Here is a 14,809-nt window from a genome sequence, read left to right as displayed (position 1 = left end):
GCCGACATGGGGTCCATATGGTTTAGCCCACCTTGAAACCATATGGGAACTACGCTGGTGTGCTGGCTGGAATGCAAATGCTGCATCATACCTGTAGTGTGTAGTTTGATGTTGTGTGTGTAACAGACATACCTGCAGTGTGTAGATCAATGTCCATATGAAAGTCAATGCCCAGCAGTGTTGTTTTTTCTCCAGCAGAGTTTCTGTCTCTATCTCTCTCTGGAAGTGCACATGAGCTCTGCAGCCGCACTGAGGCGCTCCAACACAAATACTCTGACATTAAGCTGCTTCACACAACAAACATCAGCACCACGCTGGTGTTTGTCCAAAAGACACAATATGTCCTGTCCCACCGACGTCATGTGTTCATTTATCGACAGCCGTACAGACTCCTTTTGGCACATTTTACCTCGTTTATCCAGCTCTCACTGACTCTCCCCTAATACAGTGGTTCTCAACCTGTCGGTGGGGACCCCCCACAGGCCAATGTAGAAATGGTAGCACTTGTTCCTCAACATAGTGTGAATGTGCGTGCAAAGTTGACCGCAATCGGACGCTGCATTGATGATTTGTGGCATTTTGTTCTAGACGGGCCACTCCTGCAAACTTTAGATGTGAATCTTAGCCAATCGGGATGGAATATGAAAAGTTAAACAGATCCGTCTTGAGCACATGACTATAGAGATCATGTGTACCGATTTGCGTGAAATGTAGATAAAATCGGAAGGAGTAATGTAAAGAAATATGTTTTACATAAGTCGGCCTCCTGGTGGCGCTATAAAAGGTATAAAGGTTTTTCCTTGACCTGTAGAGAGTGCACATACAAAGTTTTACACAGATTGGTGCAGTTATAGGGGAAAACACATCGGGCTGTTATAGCGCCACCATGAGGCTGATTAGAAAATTCTCAAGAGGAATGTCTTCCTGGGCATAGTGGGAATGTGGGTGCAAAGTTGCACGGAAAGTGCATGCTATGTTCATAATTTGAGACATTTTGGTCAAAACGGAGCAATCCTGCAAACTTTGTAAGCCATTTTTAGCCAATCAGGATGAAAAATCTGAAGGACCCGTTTTTTTAATGACTATAGAGATACTGTGTACCGATGTGCGTGATGTTTGGACAAAATATGTAGGAGTACTGTGGAAAAATGTGTTAAGCAAAAAGTGGCCTCCTGGTGGCACTATAACAGGCCATGTGAAAAAAAATGGGGCAGGTTCTGAATTGGCATCCAGGGAGTGTGTGTGCACAGTTTTGCTGCGATCAAGGCAAGCCAACGATGCGGGAGATTAGCTATCCACAGATGGACGGACGGACAGGGGGTGAAAGATACTTTCGCGCCATGCCTTTCGGCCTGGCGGAGACAATAAAAAAACGAAAGTAAAGGAAAAGACCATTACTGCAACAAAAGTAGTCAACAAACTATACTATATAACATTGGCCAAATTGTCAAATTATATAAGAGAGGCAAACATGTTGAAAATAGCCGATCTACAGCGCCTCTCAACGTGAGGCGTTGTGAGCTTGTAGATCAGCTATTTTCGCAATATTGACTTGTGGAACGGAGTCAAACAAAATGGGGGGGGGGGGCAGTGCAAATATGATTATTTTGGGGGGGGGGGGCATCCCACTGGCATGACACGACCAATGAGAGTGAGCGCTGTCGTTGTTGCTAAGATACGGTGGCGTCACTGCCCCATAGCTTGTAGATCTCACACATGATTGGCGTAGGCTGCGTTGCCAGGTCTGACTGTTTGTATAAGCGATTTTGGGCTTATTTGGGTGCACTTTTGGGCTCGTTTCCATAGACCACGGCAGCGCTTATTTCTTTCCCGTGACCGATGTGGCAAAAAAAGGTGCAAAACGAACCATCCGGAAGTGAAGTGCGAGATGAAATATATAGCACTTTTTGATTATTAGAGAAGGAGACAGATGTGAATGTGGAAAATGGAATGTAGGAGATTATATAGTTTTTCATGAGCGATTTTTGTAGCAAGTTGTGAGTGAATTGGGCCACTCCTGTGGGCGGGGGGCTGATTAGAACCATTGGGGTTTGGGAAGGAGACGCTCTCTGTTTGAGTGGAAAGATATCAGGCACCTGCTGCTGCTCCTCCAATCTCGCCTTTTTCTAAAACTTTGTGAGGTTATCATTTAGGATACTCTCAGAGAGGCTTCTTGTTTGTGTTTAATCATAAACAATGGTGAAGAAAAAAAAAAACGAAATGATTTAGCACAATGAATTTGTATCGGTTGAGTAGATAATAGACAGGTTGTTGTCTTCAATCAGTAAGACATTGACAGCCACTGCCCGATTTCACAATTCAACTGTATGAAATCGAATGCTGCGATTGCGTCCACATTGTTATGTTATTTTAGTTGTTGTAATGAAGCTACTGTTATCAAAATCTGCTGAAACGTCTATGCAACATACAGTGGCCCGTTTCAAAACCTTTGCATCATGCATGTCACACAAACAGAATGCGATGCGTTTTGTTGATATAACAAGTTTGTTCATATAGAGTCCTATCCACAAATCCACCATTTAACTTCCATAATCCACATTATCAAAACCATTGGTGTTGTGTGCCGCATTCTGTTTGTGTGACATGCATGATGCAAAGGTTTTGAAAGTGAAACTGGTCAAAGTCACTGGCCACCGACTGTAGACAGATATGGAGAGTATGTCTGCCACAACGTGTACTAGTACCCACCTAACAACCTGTTTCAATATGGAGCGAGTTTGACATATCTTGGGCACATAGGTTTTTTGTACCAAAATCATGTTTAATTTCACAGAATGTGCAAAGTTTTGACTTACACATTATCCTGGAAACCCAACTCTCTTTTTAAAATCCTCTAATCCTCACAACCTACTGTAATCTCCCACACAGACGGTGCAGCTCCCTTGCCTTTGCACCATTTCTTTTGGATTTCCCAGTCAGTCACTCTTTTAATGGATGTGTTATCGTCCATCCCCAGCAGCATATTCCACCACCTCATCAAACAGACCCTCCAGCACCCCCCACAGGATTCCCACCTCATATCTCCACTAATAGCTATAGTTGGTGCAAAATGTACTGTATGTGTTCCCAAAAAATATTGAATGGCAGTGGTGGAAGAAGTACGCACATACTGTACATACTGTAAGTAAAAGAAGCAATAACAGAATGCAGAAATACTCTGTTACAAGTAAAAGTTCCGTATTCACATCTTAGTACAAAAGTATTGGCATCATAATATACTGAAAGTACCAAAAGTAAAGTAAAGTTCCAACACTTTCTCAGGCCTTCGGGCCGGCAGGTACAGATATTCGGGATTTGCCGGACGGTTCTCGGAAACCGCTGGTCCGTTCGAATTGCTGTTCGGCTCTGCACACCTTGGGTCGTATATATCACCTGTGGCAGAGTGGCTCGCCACCTCAGTCTGATGGCCTAAAAGTCTAATATCTCTCTTGAGCTATGGGGATTTCCCTTTGGCTTAGTGGTTAAAATGTTGGCTTTCCACGGGACGAAATTCAGGGGACAGACACACAGACAGAGATTCCGTAAATTAAAGTATAGATAGATGTACAGTACATTCTTTCACACTTTGCATTTTCTCGAAATCATCTCTTTTTTGAACTCCCCATGACCTTTCTCTTCTGCTGCCTCCCACTCTCTCTCTCTCTCTCTCTCTCTCTCTCTCTCTCAGCCATGGAGGAGTTGGACGGGGATGAGGTCAGGGTGTCGTCCAGAGGTCGCCTGGCAGAGCGGGACATTGTTCAGGTAAGCCATCGGCTATATTACATCATGGGCTGGTGAATATGGTTTATCACTTAAGGGTGAATTATGCTTGGTTGAACATAGCTGAGCCTGATTGACAAGTTCACAAAGCATTAGTGGTTCAAAACATATTTAAGTTTGTCTCTCTCTTTTGACACTGTAAACAAACCCTTTTCTAAAAAAAAAAGAAAAAAGCATTACATCGGTTGTTGGGTATTATCGGCTTAATACTAAGCTAATTGATGCTTTGCAGACGATTATAAGTAGCTCTCGCTCCAACTTGATTGGCTGATATGCAAGTGTGCAAACAGTCATAAATACATTTTGCCCATTCAAGAATTACCATGTTCATTCAGTAGTTTATTTATCCTGCATCATGGGATTATGGCAGCACAGGATAAAGCTTGCACGGGGAGTATAGGGACATAGTTAACTTAATAGCCTACTATGCATTGAGGCTTGTGCATGTGTGGGCTCATGTACAGTAGTTGTAAGTCTATAGTTGGAAACATTAGTACCCTGCTGTACAATTAAATTACATCTCAGAAGGTTAATATGGGTCATACACTATACTGTATACAGTCGCTCCACAGAATTCTGACTGACAGGTGTACAAGTTTTATTATTGCAGCTTTGTCACAGTTAAACTGAAATACTGAAATCGTTCATCGATATGGTATGGGTAATACTCATGGATTCTGTTTCAATATTGACTGGAGATCCAGGCCTGGAATTTTGTCATTTTAGGGGCAAGGCCACATGAAGGAAGACCATCAAATAAAACAAGATTTATTGCATTCAAGGGTTAAGGATGATTTTAAATTTAATTTGTAGACTATCTGCAGTGAAATAAAAAAAAATATGGTATTTACAATCTGATCCATGCTCAGCCTGCACCAAGTCACTGGATTGGTTTAAAGATGGGGACTCAGGGGAGTTAAGAATTCCGAATCTCAACAAAAGACACTGGTGTCTACGTGACAAGAAAGAGACACTGGTGTCTACATATTGACAAGAAAGATAAAGAGGAGAAAGTGGTACAGGCAGCTGGGGCATTAAGACCACTGTGGCCTCAGGGCATGCCTTTTTTTTGAGGGGCACAAGGCCAAACTGAGGGGCCACGGCGGCCATGGCCTTCGTGGCCTCCCTGACATTCCTGCCCTGCTGGAGACGCTCTCTGCCTCCCGAGCAGTCAGAACTGCAGACTCACCGCCTAGCACTCACCTCTTCAAATTCCACCTCACCCCCTAGCACTGACTCACTTCTAAAAACACACAATGTCATTTTACAGCTAAACAGTACACTAAAGAATGTTTTTGAAAACATTAGAGGTGAGTTTTGCGAGCCGACCTGTTGTGTTGGATGTAGGCCTACCTGGCATAATCTTTCTTTACCACAAAGCAATTCAATTATTTTCAAATCAATGAAATCATTTTGTTGTTAGATTGTGTATTAATTGCAATGTATTAATTGCCTTATTAAGTAGCCGTGTAGTAAGAGGGATAATGAATAATAAATAAATAATATGGTGATAAGATCCTCAACAATGACCTTCTCACCATTCTTAATCTCTTGCATATTTTCTTTTATTGACCACAAATGCTGTCAAATAATATCAGCTACTGTACAGTACATACTCCACTGGGCAAAATGTCAATTAGCAGGTATGATGTTTTAAATGATAAATAATTAGTCATTTGTATGTACTAGAACATTGGCTTATTATGGAAAGAACACATTCTCCATCACATTGTGTCCTCCAACTTTCCTTTGACTGGCTTACAGCTACGTGCTTAAAAGGATATTACACCCACAAATTATAATTAACTACTCACTCTGTGTTGCCTGAAATACCATATGAAACGTTTTTTAATCGCATGCCTTCACAGAGAACAGAGGTTCCAACAATAGTAATCATTATGATACAATGAATAGAAAACAGATGTGTTTGCAATGTTGTGAGATGTACACTGCACTCGTGGGTTGAGAATGTCTTGTGGACATTAAACAGTTAAAAATAATCTGTGATTAACTTGCTTGCTCTTTCCTACTATTGATATATCCTACTGTTGCAGGGCTGCAACTATCGATGTTCTTATTAGCGATTTCTCTATCGATAAATGTTTCCATTAATTGGTTAATCGAGTGTTTTTTACTTGTTATAAACAAATTGACCTGAAAGAAAGTTGCTATTATTAAAAAACGATTATTTTATCGATTATCGGTTAGTGTTTATAGTCGATTGAATCAATTAGTTCTATTCACTGTTGTGACGCTAAATCTGGTGTGAGCACAACAAGTAAAAGATAAGTACCGAATGGATATCAGACCGTCAGGATCACAGATCTCCCACATAACATCCTCTGCCTCCTTTGCTCCAGTTCGTTCCCTTCCGGGACTACATTGACCGCTCTGGGAACCAGGTCCTGAGCATGGCGCGGCTGGCTAAGGACGTGCTGGCCGAGATTCCCGATCAGCTGCTGTCCTTCATGAAGAGCCGGGGGATCGAACCGCGGCCAGCCCTCTCCACCTCCTCGCTACCGGAGTTACATGGCCACATGTGAAGCCCGCACACTCGTCTCTCAGCCTCCGACTTCGAGATCCCCTTTCTCTCCCTTTTCGTCACTCAGCTCATCCCTTTGTCATTTTTGCAGGAGAGTAGAGAAATGTCATTATTTATCATCATTACCTGATTTGACAGCTGATTTTCACCTTCGTCCTCAGAACTCAGCCTATTTTAACTTCCACCTCTGAATCTCATCCACACTTCACCTCGCTATGCAGACGTACAGATAGTCCAGTGGCTCTCAACTCGTGCCTATCTTGCGTGCTGCCTTACCCCTCATGCCTAAACTTTTTAGACATTTTTTACTATTTTGAAAAACGTTTAAAAATTGTTCAAATAGCCGATCTTCAAGCTCACAACGTGTCGATGTAGAACGTCTATTTTCACTATTTTAAAATGTTTTTCAAAATAGTAAAAAAATCTAAAACGTTTAGTCATATAGGGGTAAGATAGGGCAATATCTGTTACATATTCCATGACTCTTGGACTTTTGGAAGGTGAGACACACTGGCTGTGCAGGGCATGCCTTGATTGGTGGTCTACAAAGCACCTGTGTTGGCATGGTGTCAGTGCTCAAATATGAATAATAATATTATTATTATATATAATATATATTATAATATACAAATATGAAGCTGCAGTCTGCCTCTGGAGATAAACTCTTTACTCAGAGAACAATGGTTACAATGTATCTTACAGTTGAGGCTATCAGTTAGCTACATTACATGTACATATTCCATATGTATGGGGAACTCTGTGAAAGGATGCATTAACACATTGGTTCTCAAACCTTTTAAGGACCCCCAGTTTGGTGCAGTAGGTATTAGGCCATGGACCTGCATATTTTCATAACTCAAGAGAGCGTACAAATGGACCAATTGGTTCCATACACTCTCTGAGCTACAGACCCGTAGTGGTCCATTTTCGCACACCCCACTTTGAGAACCACTGTATTAACACACATTCTGGTACATTCGTGCAGGTCCCGCCTGCACGAATCAAGCCAGACAGACACAAATCCAACTGAAAAAGGGAGACAGTCCTCCACCACAAGCTAGGACCAGTGCCAATCAACAGAAGGTCCTTTGGAATATCTCTGTCCATATGCACAGAATGTGTTTATGCAGCAAGGCAGCAAGTAGCCAGTTCTCTCAGCTTTTTCTGGAAATGGATGGAATCGGCATGGCTTCACACTGAATAGTGCTGCATTCCACCCCAGAGACATACTACAGATACAGAAAACATTTGAGGCGATAAATAAGCAATGCAGTTACAGAATCTGGAATCTAGCCTAGTTTGACAGTTTGAGTATTGCAAGCCGACAGTGTTGTGGTGGAGGGGCTTCATTTTCATTAACCCATAAAGACCGAGAAGGGAACGCATGCGTGCCATTTTAGGTGTCTTTTGCTATTCAAAAATAGCAGATATACAAGCTCATAGTGCGGCACCGATGAGCTTGTAGATCTGCTATTTTTGAAAAATCGTGAAAATTTGTGCAAATCTTTGAATATATATATATATATATAATATATATATAACATTTTAACTCAAATCTTTGATTCTGGGGGGTCCTGGAACAAAATATTTTGAGATGGGGGTCCGCGGTGAAATACATATAATCTCGACATGAAAAAGTCTGAGAACCACTGATATAGCAACAGAAGTATTTAAAAAACAAACGGTTTTACAAGACATTTGTAGAATATATATTCATAGATTTGCACAAATCTTCTAGATTTTCAAAAATAGCAGATCTACAAGCTCATAGCACGGCACTCGGTGCCGCGCTATGAGCTTGTAGATCTCCTATTTAGCCCAACAAAATCAAAAAATGACACACAGATGCGTTCCCGGTCTTAAAGGGTTAAGTGGAATTCAAGCAAGTCTATGAAAATCTCAGATACGGTGCCTGATAGCAAACCTCGCCGAGTCATATCCATCATGCACCTCGTCGGATGCTGTCACACCCAGATGGGGGAAGCGGGCACAGCTTTTTTTTTTCCCCCTTCTATTTATTTTTCAACTGTGCACTCTGTGGCTTCACTCTGGACTTTCACGCAGATGTGGTAGAGGGCACGGACATGCAATATCACCCCAAGCAGACGCACACACGACCTGCTGCTTCACACCGATAACGCTTAGCGGATTCCACGACCTACAAACGGAGAGGCATGCAGCAAGCAATCCAGAGGAGAGTAAAGCGGCAGCTCTCATCAGCACCAGGCAGTGTCTGTTTGTAGCAGATATTTTGGATCGCTTTCTAATTTTAGTATATCGCTGCTGTCAGGCAGAAAGAACCCTTGTATATACAAAATCGCTACTTTTCAGGGAAAAGTTGTGTTCGTATGGATCCAATGTAGTTATTATTTTGTCACAAGCTCTTGTTAATACTTTTCAGTTGTTAAATAAAACAGTGGAAATAGCATATCTCCAAACACGTGGCATCGCGACGCGTTGTGACCTTGTAGATCAACTATTTTCGCAACTTTTACTCGCCACTGTCACGCAACAAAGTTAGGGCATCATTATAATGTTTTTAAACATTCAAAAGTTTCAATATTGAGATAAACGGTTTCTGCCTGACAGCGATGTGAAGCCGAAACTAACACCTCAATCATTCTGCTGTTAATTGCATTACATCCTCAACTGCTGGCAGTGAGGAGCAGTAATGCGACTGACTGTGGCCCAATGAGCCCATTACACACTTTCAATTAACGTCTGAAGTTTGTTCGGACAGGGAAGGCAATAACTACAACATGACATCATTCTGAACTTCGGAGCTGCCTCTCAGACTCAACTTTGTGTGTCTGCTCTCTGACCATAGCCTTGTATTAGAGAGTTGCGTCACCTTGGGGCCAGAAGATGGTTCATGTAAACTCGATAGAATTGACAAACGCTCATAGACTCCAGTGCATTCCGCAAACTTCCGGATCAGGGCTTCGTCACTATTCGCCAATAGAAGGCTCTGTAGAAGACTGGTCCAATGAAGTAAACGGAGGTGGAGCAACTCTCCTTATATGGCTCTGGTTCTGACTATCCGAATAAAGGTCGGACATAGTGATTGGTCACAGACCTTCAAGATGGGTGTGATACGTTTAGTTTTATTTCCTCATTCCGTCCAAGGCTTAATTCTGCCAGCAGCAAATTAAGCAGCAATAGCTTTGAAGAGAGGTTGCCTGCGGAGAAGTTCTAGTCTCACGAGCCAACTTCCAGGAGGTACAAACACCTCTATAATCCCTGTCTGAGTAACCATGCATATACGCAAGCAATGGCAAAACCTCCGTACCATCGTGACAAATTTCCAACAGCTCGTCGGCAGGATATCCAGGTGGTAAAACCACCGGTTACAGCTCTGGCTGTACACTCCTTCTATGGCTTGGCTTGCGCGGACGGAGCGAGCCGGGTAAATTATTGAGTGGGTGGAGTCGTAGAAAACACTTGCGTCGTCTCTGAACTTTATTCGGATCGGCAAACCGAAAACAGTTCTTGTTCGGTTGGACTCTCTGTGAAGTATGTAGCCGCCACAAGGGAGAAATCACACAAAACGCGGTAGAGGCTTTCACGCTGTATGGAATATGTAATGGAGCAGAGAGATATGGATATGATAGAGAACTACACAGCGCGCTACACAGAGTGTAGTCTGGTCCCCAAGATAAAATATAAAATTGTTGAAAACCAGATTATTCAAAAGGAATATTCTGTTGTCACCAGATAGGCTACTTTGTTATTTATTTATTTATTACATGTGTGCATTTACATTTTGTATGTTTATAGGTCTTTTGAGGGTCCAGTTTTACATTTTACTGACAGCGCAAGGATGAACCTCAGACCCAGACCAACCCAATCGGCAGAGAAAAAACATTGCCATTGAACATTTCTTTAAACCACGGATAAGTTGAATCTCGATGTCTTCGGGCAGGCATGTGTGGTGGGCTTAAGTGGTGGGCTTGAGTCCCGCAAGTCAAGCAGTTGCTCTGTTGCCCTCCGTGCAATGCATTTCACACCCACATTTTGTTTGTGGCCTAAATTATCCAAAACAAGGGCCAAAAAAACAACAATCTCAACGACCTCTGATTCACGACAAATGTGTTGCTAACGTGCACTAAGTGCTCCCTCTATAATTTAGTCCTTATCATTGTCATTATCAACAATGCACACGTTTTTGGAGAGACTCAGAGTCAGAGCTGTGCCAAACACTATCATTTTTTCCTTTTTTCTTTCACAGCCTGGCCTGCCACAATCAATTACATTAATCCATACACTAGAATGAGTGACTGTGCTGGGATTACTGAAGGATATTCATTCAATGGAGTTCATTTCTAAAGCTGTTCAGACCATTAAATATTACAACGTGAATTCCGTACAGAGATAATTAGACAAGTGTTGGCAGATCTTAGAGATGAGGGTGGGGGGGTGGGGGGAAGGGGTGGGCATCATTTTATGTCCAGTACTTCCAGTTACAAACCCACACACACACAAGCAAGCACACACACACGCGCACACACACACGCATGCACGCACGCACGCACGCACGCGCGCGCGCACACACACACACACACACACACACACACACACACACACACACACACACACACACACACACACACACACACACACATCTGTCTGTCTCCTGCACCCACCCTCTTCTACCCAGCGTGGGCTTAAGCTGGGTGCAGCCACACCTCCTGCTGCTAGAGAAATGCCAGCTCCCCCACCCCCGTAGGGAGGAGGAGGAGAGAATGATGAAGGAGGAGGAGGAGGAGGAGTGAGAGGAGAGAGTGATGAAGGTGGAGGAGGAAGGAAGAGAAAGGATATGAAGTGCGAGTGAAAAGATGAGACGAGGAAACGAAGACAGAAAAAAAAAAAAAAGAAAAAAAAAGCCTTATAAATACTTCGTCGTACGAAGGAGACGAGTGCCAGATATAGTCGATCTACAAGCTTGTGAGCGTTGTGCGCTTGTAGATTGGCTATTTTCATGCATAGACGAGGTGTAGATACTAAGACCAGTGCGCCGTTTTTGTGCTTTGTTTTTGTCATTCAAAGTAGTATAGAGAACCACTGTGTTCACTGTATGATAGTTTGATAGATGCACATTGATATTTTGCTAGAAAAATTACCGGGAAATGACCTGAAAGTTGTATAAATGCACATAAGTTCAACAGAAAAGCAATAGTTATGATTCCTAATGATGTGATGTTTTCTTTCCCTATGCATGCACCCCCACACACCCCTTGTCCCCCTGCTGTGACTTAACATTTTATGACACCCATCCACCCACCCAGTGCACTGCACTAAACAGTCAAAGTCTGACCCCTAGTGTTTCTGTTGTGAGTAGCAAGGTGTCTGTCTCTGTTATGCATGGTTATTCTCAAGCTGGGTGCTCAGTAGCATTTTACCAGTAAATGTGTTCTCCTGTAAATGTTTGTTTCATAAAGCCTCATTTATTTATACCTACAACCCACACTTCTATAGCCTGATGTAAGCTCTACTCTGTCATGCAACTGTGTCACTTAATTGCCCACAATAGCTGATCTACAAGTACATCGGCTCTTTGTAGATAGGCTCTTAGCAAGTAACACAGAGTGACAGCAGAAACCTTTTATCTCCACATTTTAACTTTGTTTGTTTTTAGCGTAAATTAATGCCCTACTTCATCATACAAGAGTGTCGCACAAAAGTAGTGAAAAAAGCCGATCTACAAGCTCACAACGCCTGGCATCGCGAGGGCTGTGAGCTTGTAGATCGCCTATTTTCACAATTTGAAATCGTTTTTAAAGTAATAATAAAAAAGGAACGGTTTTGTCTTCACCCGACAGCAACGATATACATTTGCATTCTCACTCCCAGGTCATTGTTCACACCATATTGACCAGGATGGAGTCAACAGAAGTGGACATTGCTCTGGGCGGCGTGGGCACTTCACTATTCAGCTATAGTGCCTCTGGGGCCTCAAGTCTGCTTCTGACTTATTTTAAAGTGCAATGACAATTTGGTAGAGGTTTGGGTGGTGTAGGTATTGTTCAATGTCCTACTTCTGTAAATGTTTTATTGGGTGGTGGGTGGGGTGTCTGAGGTATAATTACAATAAACGTCACATGCGCTTCCTAGCTCTTGCATGTTGAGGAATAAACTCCTACTGTGTTTTGCTCATATAGCCGTCGATTATTAATGCAACGAAATTATATATATATATATATATATATATATATATATATATATATATATATATATATATATATATATATATATATATATATATATATCCCTCCAATTGATATGCATTTCTTGTATGACTATAAAATGTTAATGGTTTGTAAGTTTGGTGATAGATAGATATTCCGGCTGTGTCCTGCGACTCCTGCAGGACACCCTGTACACCTCACAGGAAATTCTGTTGTATGAAAGCTGCTTTTATCTCATTGATGATGGACGTGTATTCATACATGCATGTGTGCATTTGTGTGAGGCATTCCTTCAGTTTGATTTCATTTGTTGTAATCGAACCCATTGTTCACAATGTATTGGTCTGGTCCAGGATGCACATAGTAGAATATCTTTTCCATGATTCAAACAATGTCCTCTGGAGTGTTAGTTTCACCCTGAAAGTGTAAAAAATGTACCTGGTCCATGTTTACACTTTCAGGGTAAAATTAACACTCCACATTGTGCTGGATACAAGGTGTCTGCAGAACACTAATTCCTAAAAAACATTGAACCCAATACTACGTATTTTCTACCTTTTGTCTGTCTCTTTATAAACTAACGCAGTGAGTCACAGTCATTTAATGTAAATGTTTAGGAAGGAAGGCATTATTATGAATGAATATGACTGTATAGTTGTTTGTTTGGCGTTTGATCAAACGTACAATTAAAAGGCATTACTACGTTTTAGTAATGCCTTTTAATTGTACATTTCCAAGTTTGCAGTATGTTCATAATGTTTGACATAGAGCTACAGTTCACCTTTACTATGATGTCCCAATAAGTAGCCTATAGATTGTTCAATTAGACTATTGATTGTTAGTTTTTTATGAATGTACTAGTAGTCAGTTAGAAGCCATCTTCTCTCATTCAAATGAATCACACTGCTGTCTTAGTGTCATTTGATTTGGGGTTTGGCTGTCTTTGACTTTGCTCACTTCTGTTTTACTTGATTTTATTTTACAATATGGTAAAATATTTTGTTGTTAGTGATATTGATATAATAACAAAATGTATGTATTACCGTGTTCCTGGAATTCCATTCATTGTCCCTTTCTGACTGACTGAACCTGTATACACATTAAAGCACTTTAATACACATATGTTTGAAGCTGACTTATTTTTATTCAGATCTCACTTTACAGCAGTCAGTGGTGGAAAGTAAATAAGTACACTGTACTTACAATAGCCGATCTACAACCATTTACAATTTAGGCATTTAGTAGACGCTTGCTTGCATTGTGAGCTTGTAAATGCTATTTTCAAAATATTTTCACGAATTCTGACAGAAATTGTGCAATGGGGAATTCTGAATAACGAGTGGGCCTACTGTATATTTTTGATACCAATACTTTTGTACTTTTACTCAAGTGAAATCTTGAATGCAGGACATTTAACCTTTCACAGAGTATTTCTACATTGTGTTATTGGTACCTTACTTGGTAAAACATTTAAAGTATAGAGTATTTCTTCCACCACTGGCTTTACAGCAGTGAAGCCTTCACATTTCTTTAGTCACATCCATTCAATGTATGTGGCGCCATCTTCTGGTAAATATAGATACATACACATAAACGCCTTCAACATTGCACAATAAAAGCTGGGCTGTTAATAATTGGTCCATATATTACCCTTTCATAGTTACACGTGCGTGCGTGCGTGCGTGCGTGCGTGCGTGTGCGTGTGTGTGTGTGTAGCAACTAAAGCCAATGAAAATAACACAAACGTTTTGGGAGGTTGAAGACCAGACTTGCTGCAGAATTCAGGATCATTTGGAGGGGCTTTGGTGAGCCAATAAGGACCGAATTGCAATAGTCAAGCTTAGAGATGACTGAGGCCTGGATAAGGAGTTGGGCAGACTCCTGGATGAGTTTAGTAAAACATTGTTTTAGTTTTTGTCTTAAATAGAGATACTTTTTGTACCTGTTTCGTACCTGTTTTCCTCTGTTCTGTTTCCCTTGTGTAATGTTATGTAGGCCTACTCTTGCTTGTTTTTATGTTTTTTGGGGGGGAATGCGGATGAAAATTAGCATCATTGCTATGTTCATTCAAATAAAAATCAAATCAAACTTTATTTATAAAGTACATTTAAAGCAACAGAAGCTGACCAAAGTGCTGTACAAGGTTGAGACAAACAAACAAACAAACAAACTAAGCATCAACAAGCATGTACAACAAATATGTACATTGTTAAAACACATTAGGGGATCAAGTGCAATTAAAAGCCAAAGAGAATAGGTGGGTTTTAAGTAGGGATCTTGTTGAGGAGTTAGCCTCAAGAAT

The 14,809-nt window shown here is 41.4% G+C and overlaps 2 protein-coding genes across 3 annotated transcripts in view; one reads left to right on the top strand and one right to left on the bottom strand.

Annotated features, from left to right (window-relative positions):
* LOC311052854 (copine-9-like) overlaps positions 1 to 6,323 on the top strand; it is a gene marked incomplete at both ends in the record, with an annotated part of 132,331 nt that extends 126,008 nt beyond the window's left edge. For both annotated transcript variants that reach the window (XM_084068085.1, XM_084068084.1), the window contains 2 exons: positions 3,689 to 3,762; positions 6,141 to 6,323. In XM_084068085.1, the coding sequence (XP_083924211.1) occupies positions 3,689 to 3,762; positions 6,141 to 6,323 (257 nt within the window). The remainder of the gene's footprint in view (positions 1 to 3,688; positions 3,763 to 6,140) is intronic.
* LOC311052848 (protein bicaudal D homolog 2-like) overlaps positions 1 to 14,809 on the bottom strand; it is a 424,382-nt gene that overhangs the window by 19,112 nt on the left and 390,461 nt on the right. The gene's annotated exons all lie outside the window — the stretch shown is intronic.

This window comes from Gymnoscopelus microlampas (genome assembly GCF_963454915.1).
Source record: "Gymnoscopelus microlampas genome assembly, chromosome: 10".
NCBI lineage: Eukaryota > Metazoa > Chordata > Actinopteri > Myctophiformes > Myctophidae > Gymnoscopelus > Gymnoscopelus microlampas.
Note: the sequence above shows the minus strand (reverse complement) of the source record. Positions and strands in the feature narration are given on the sequence as shown.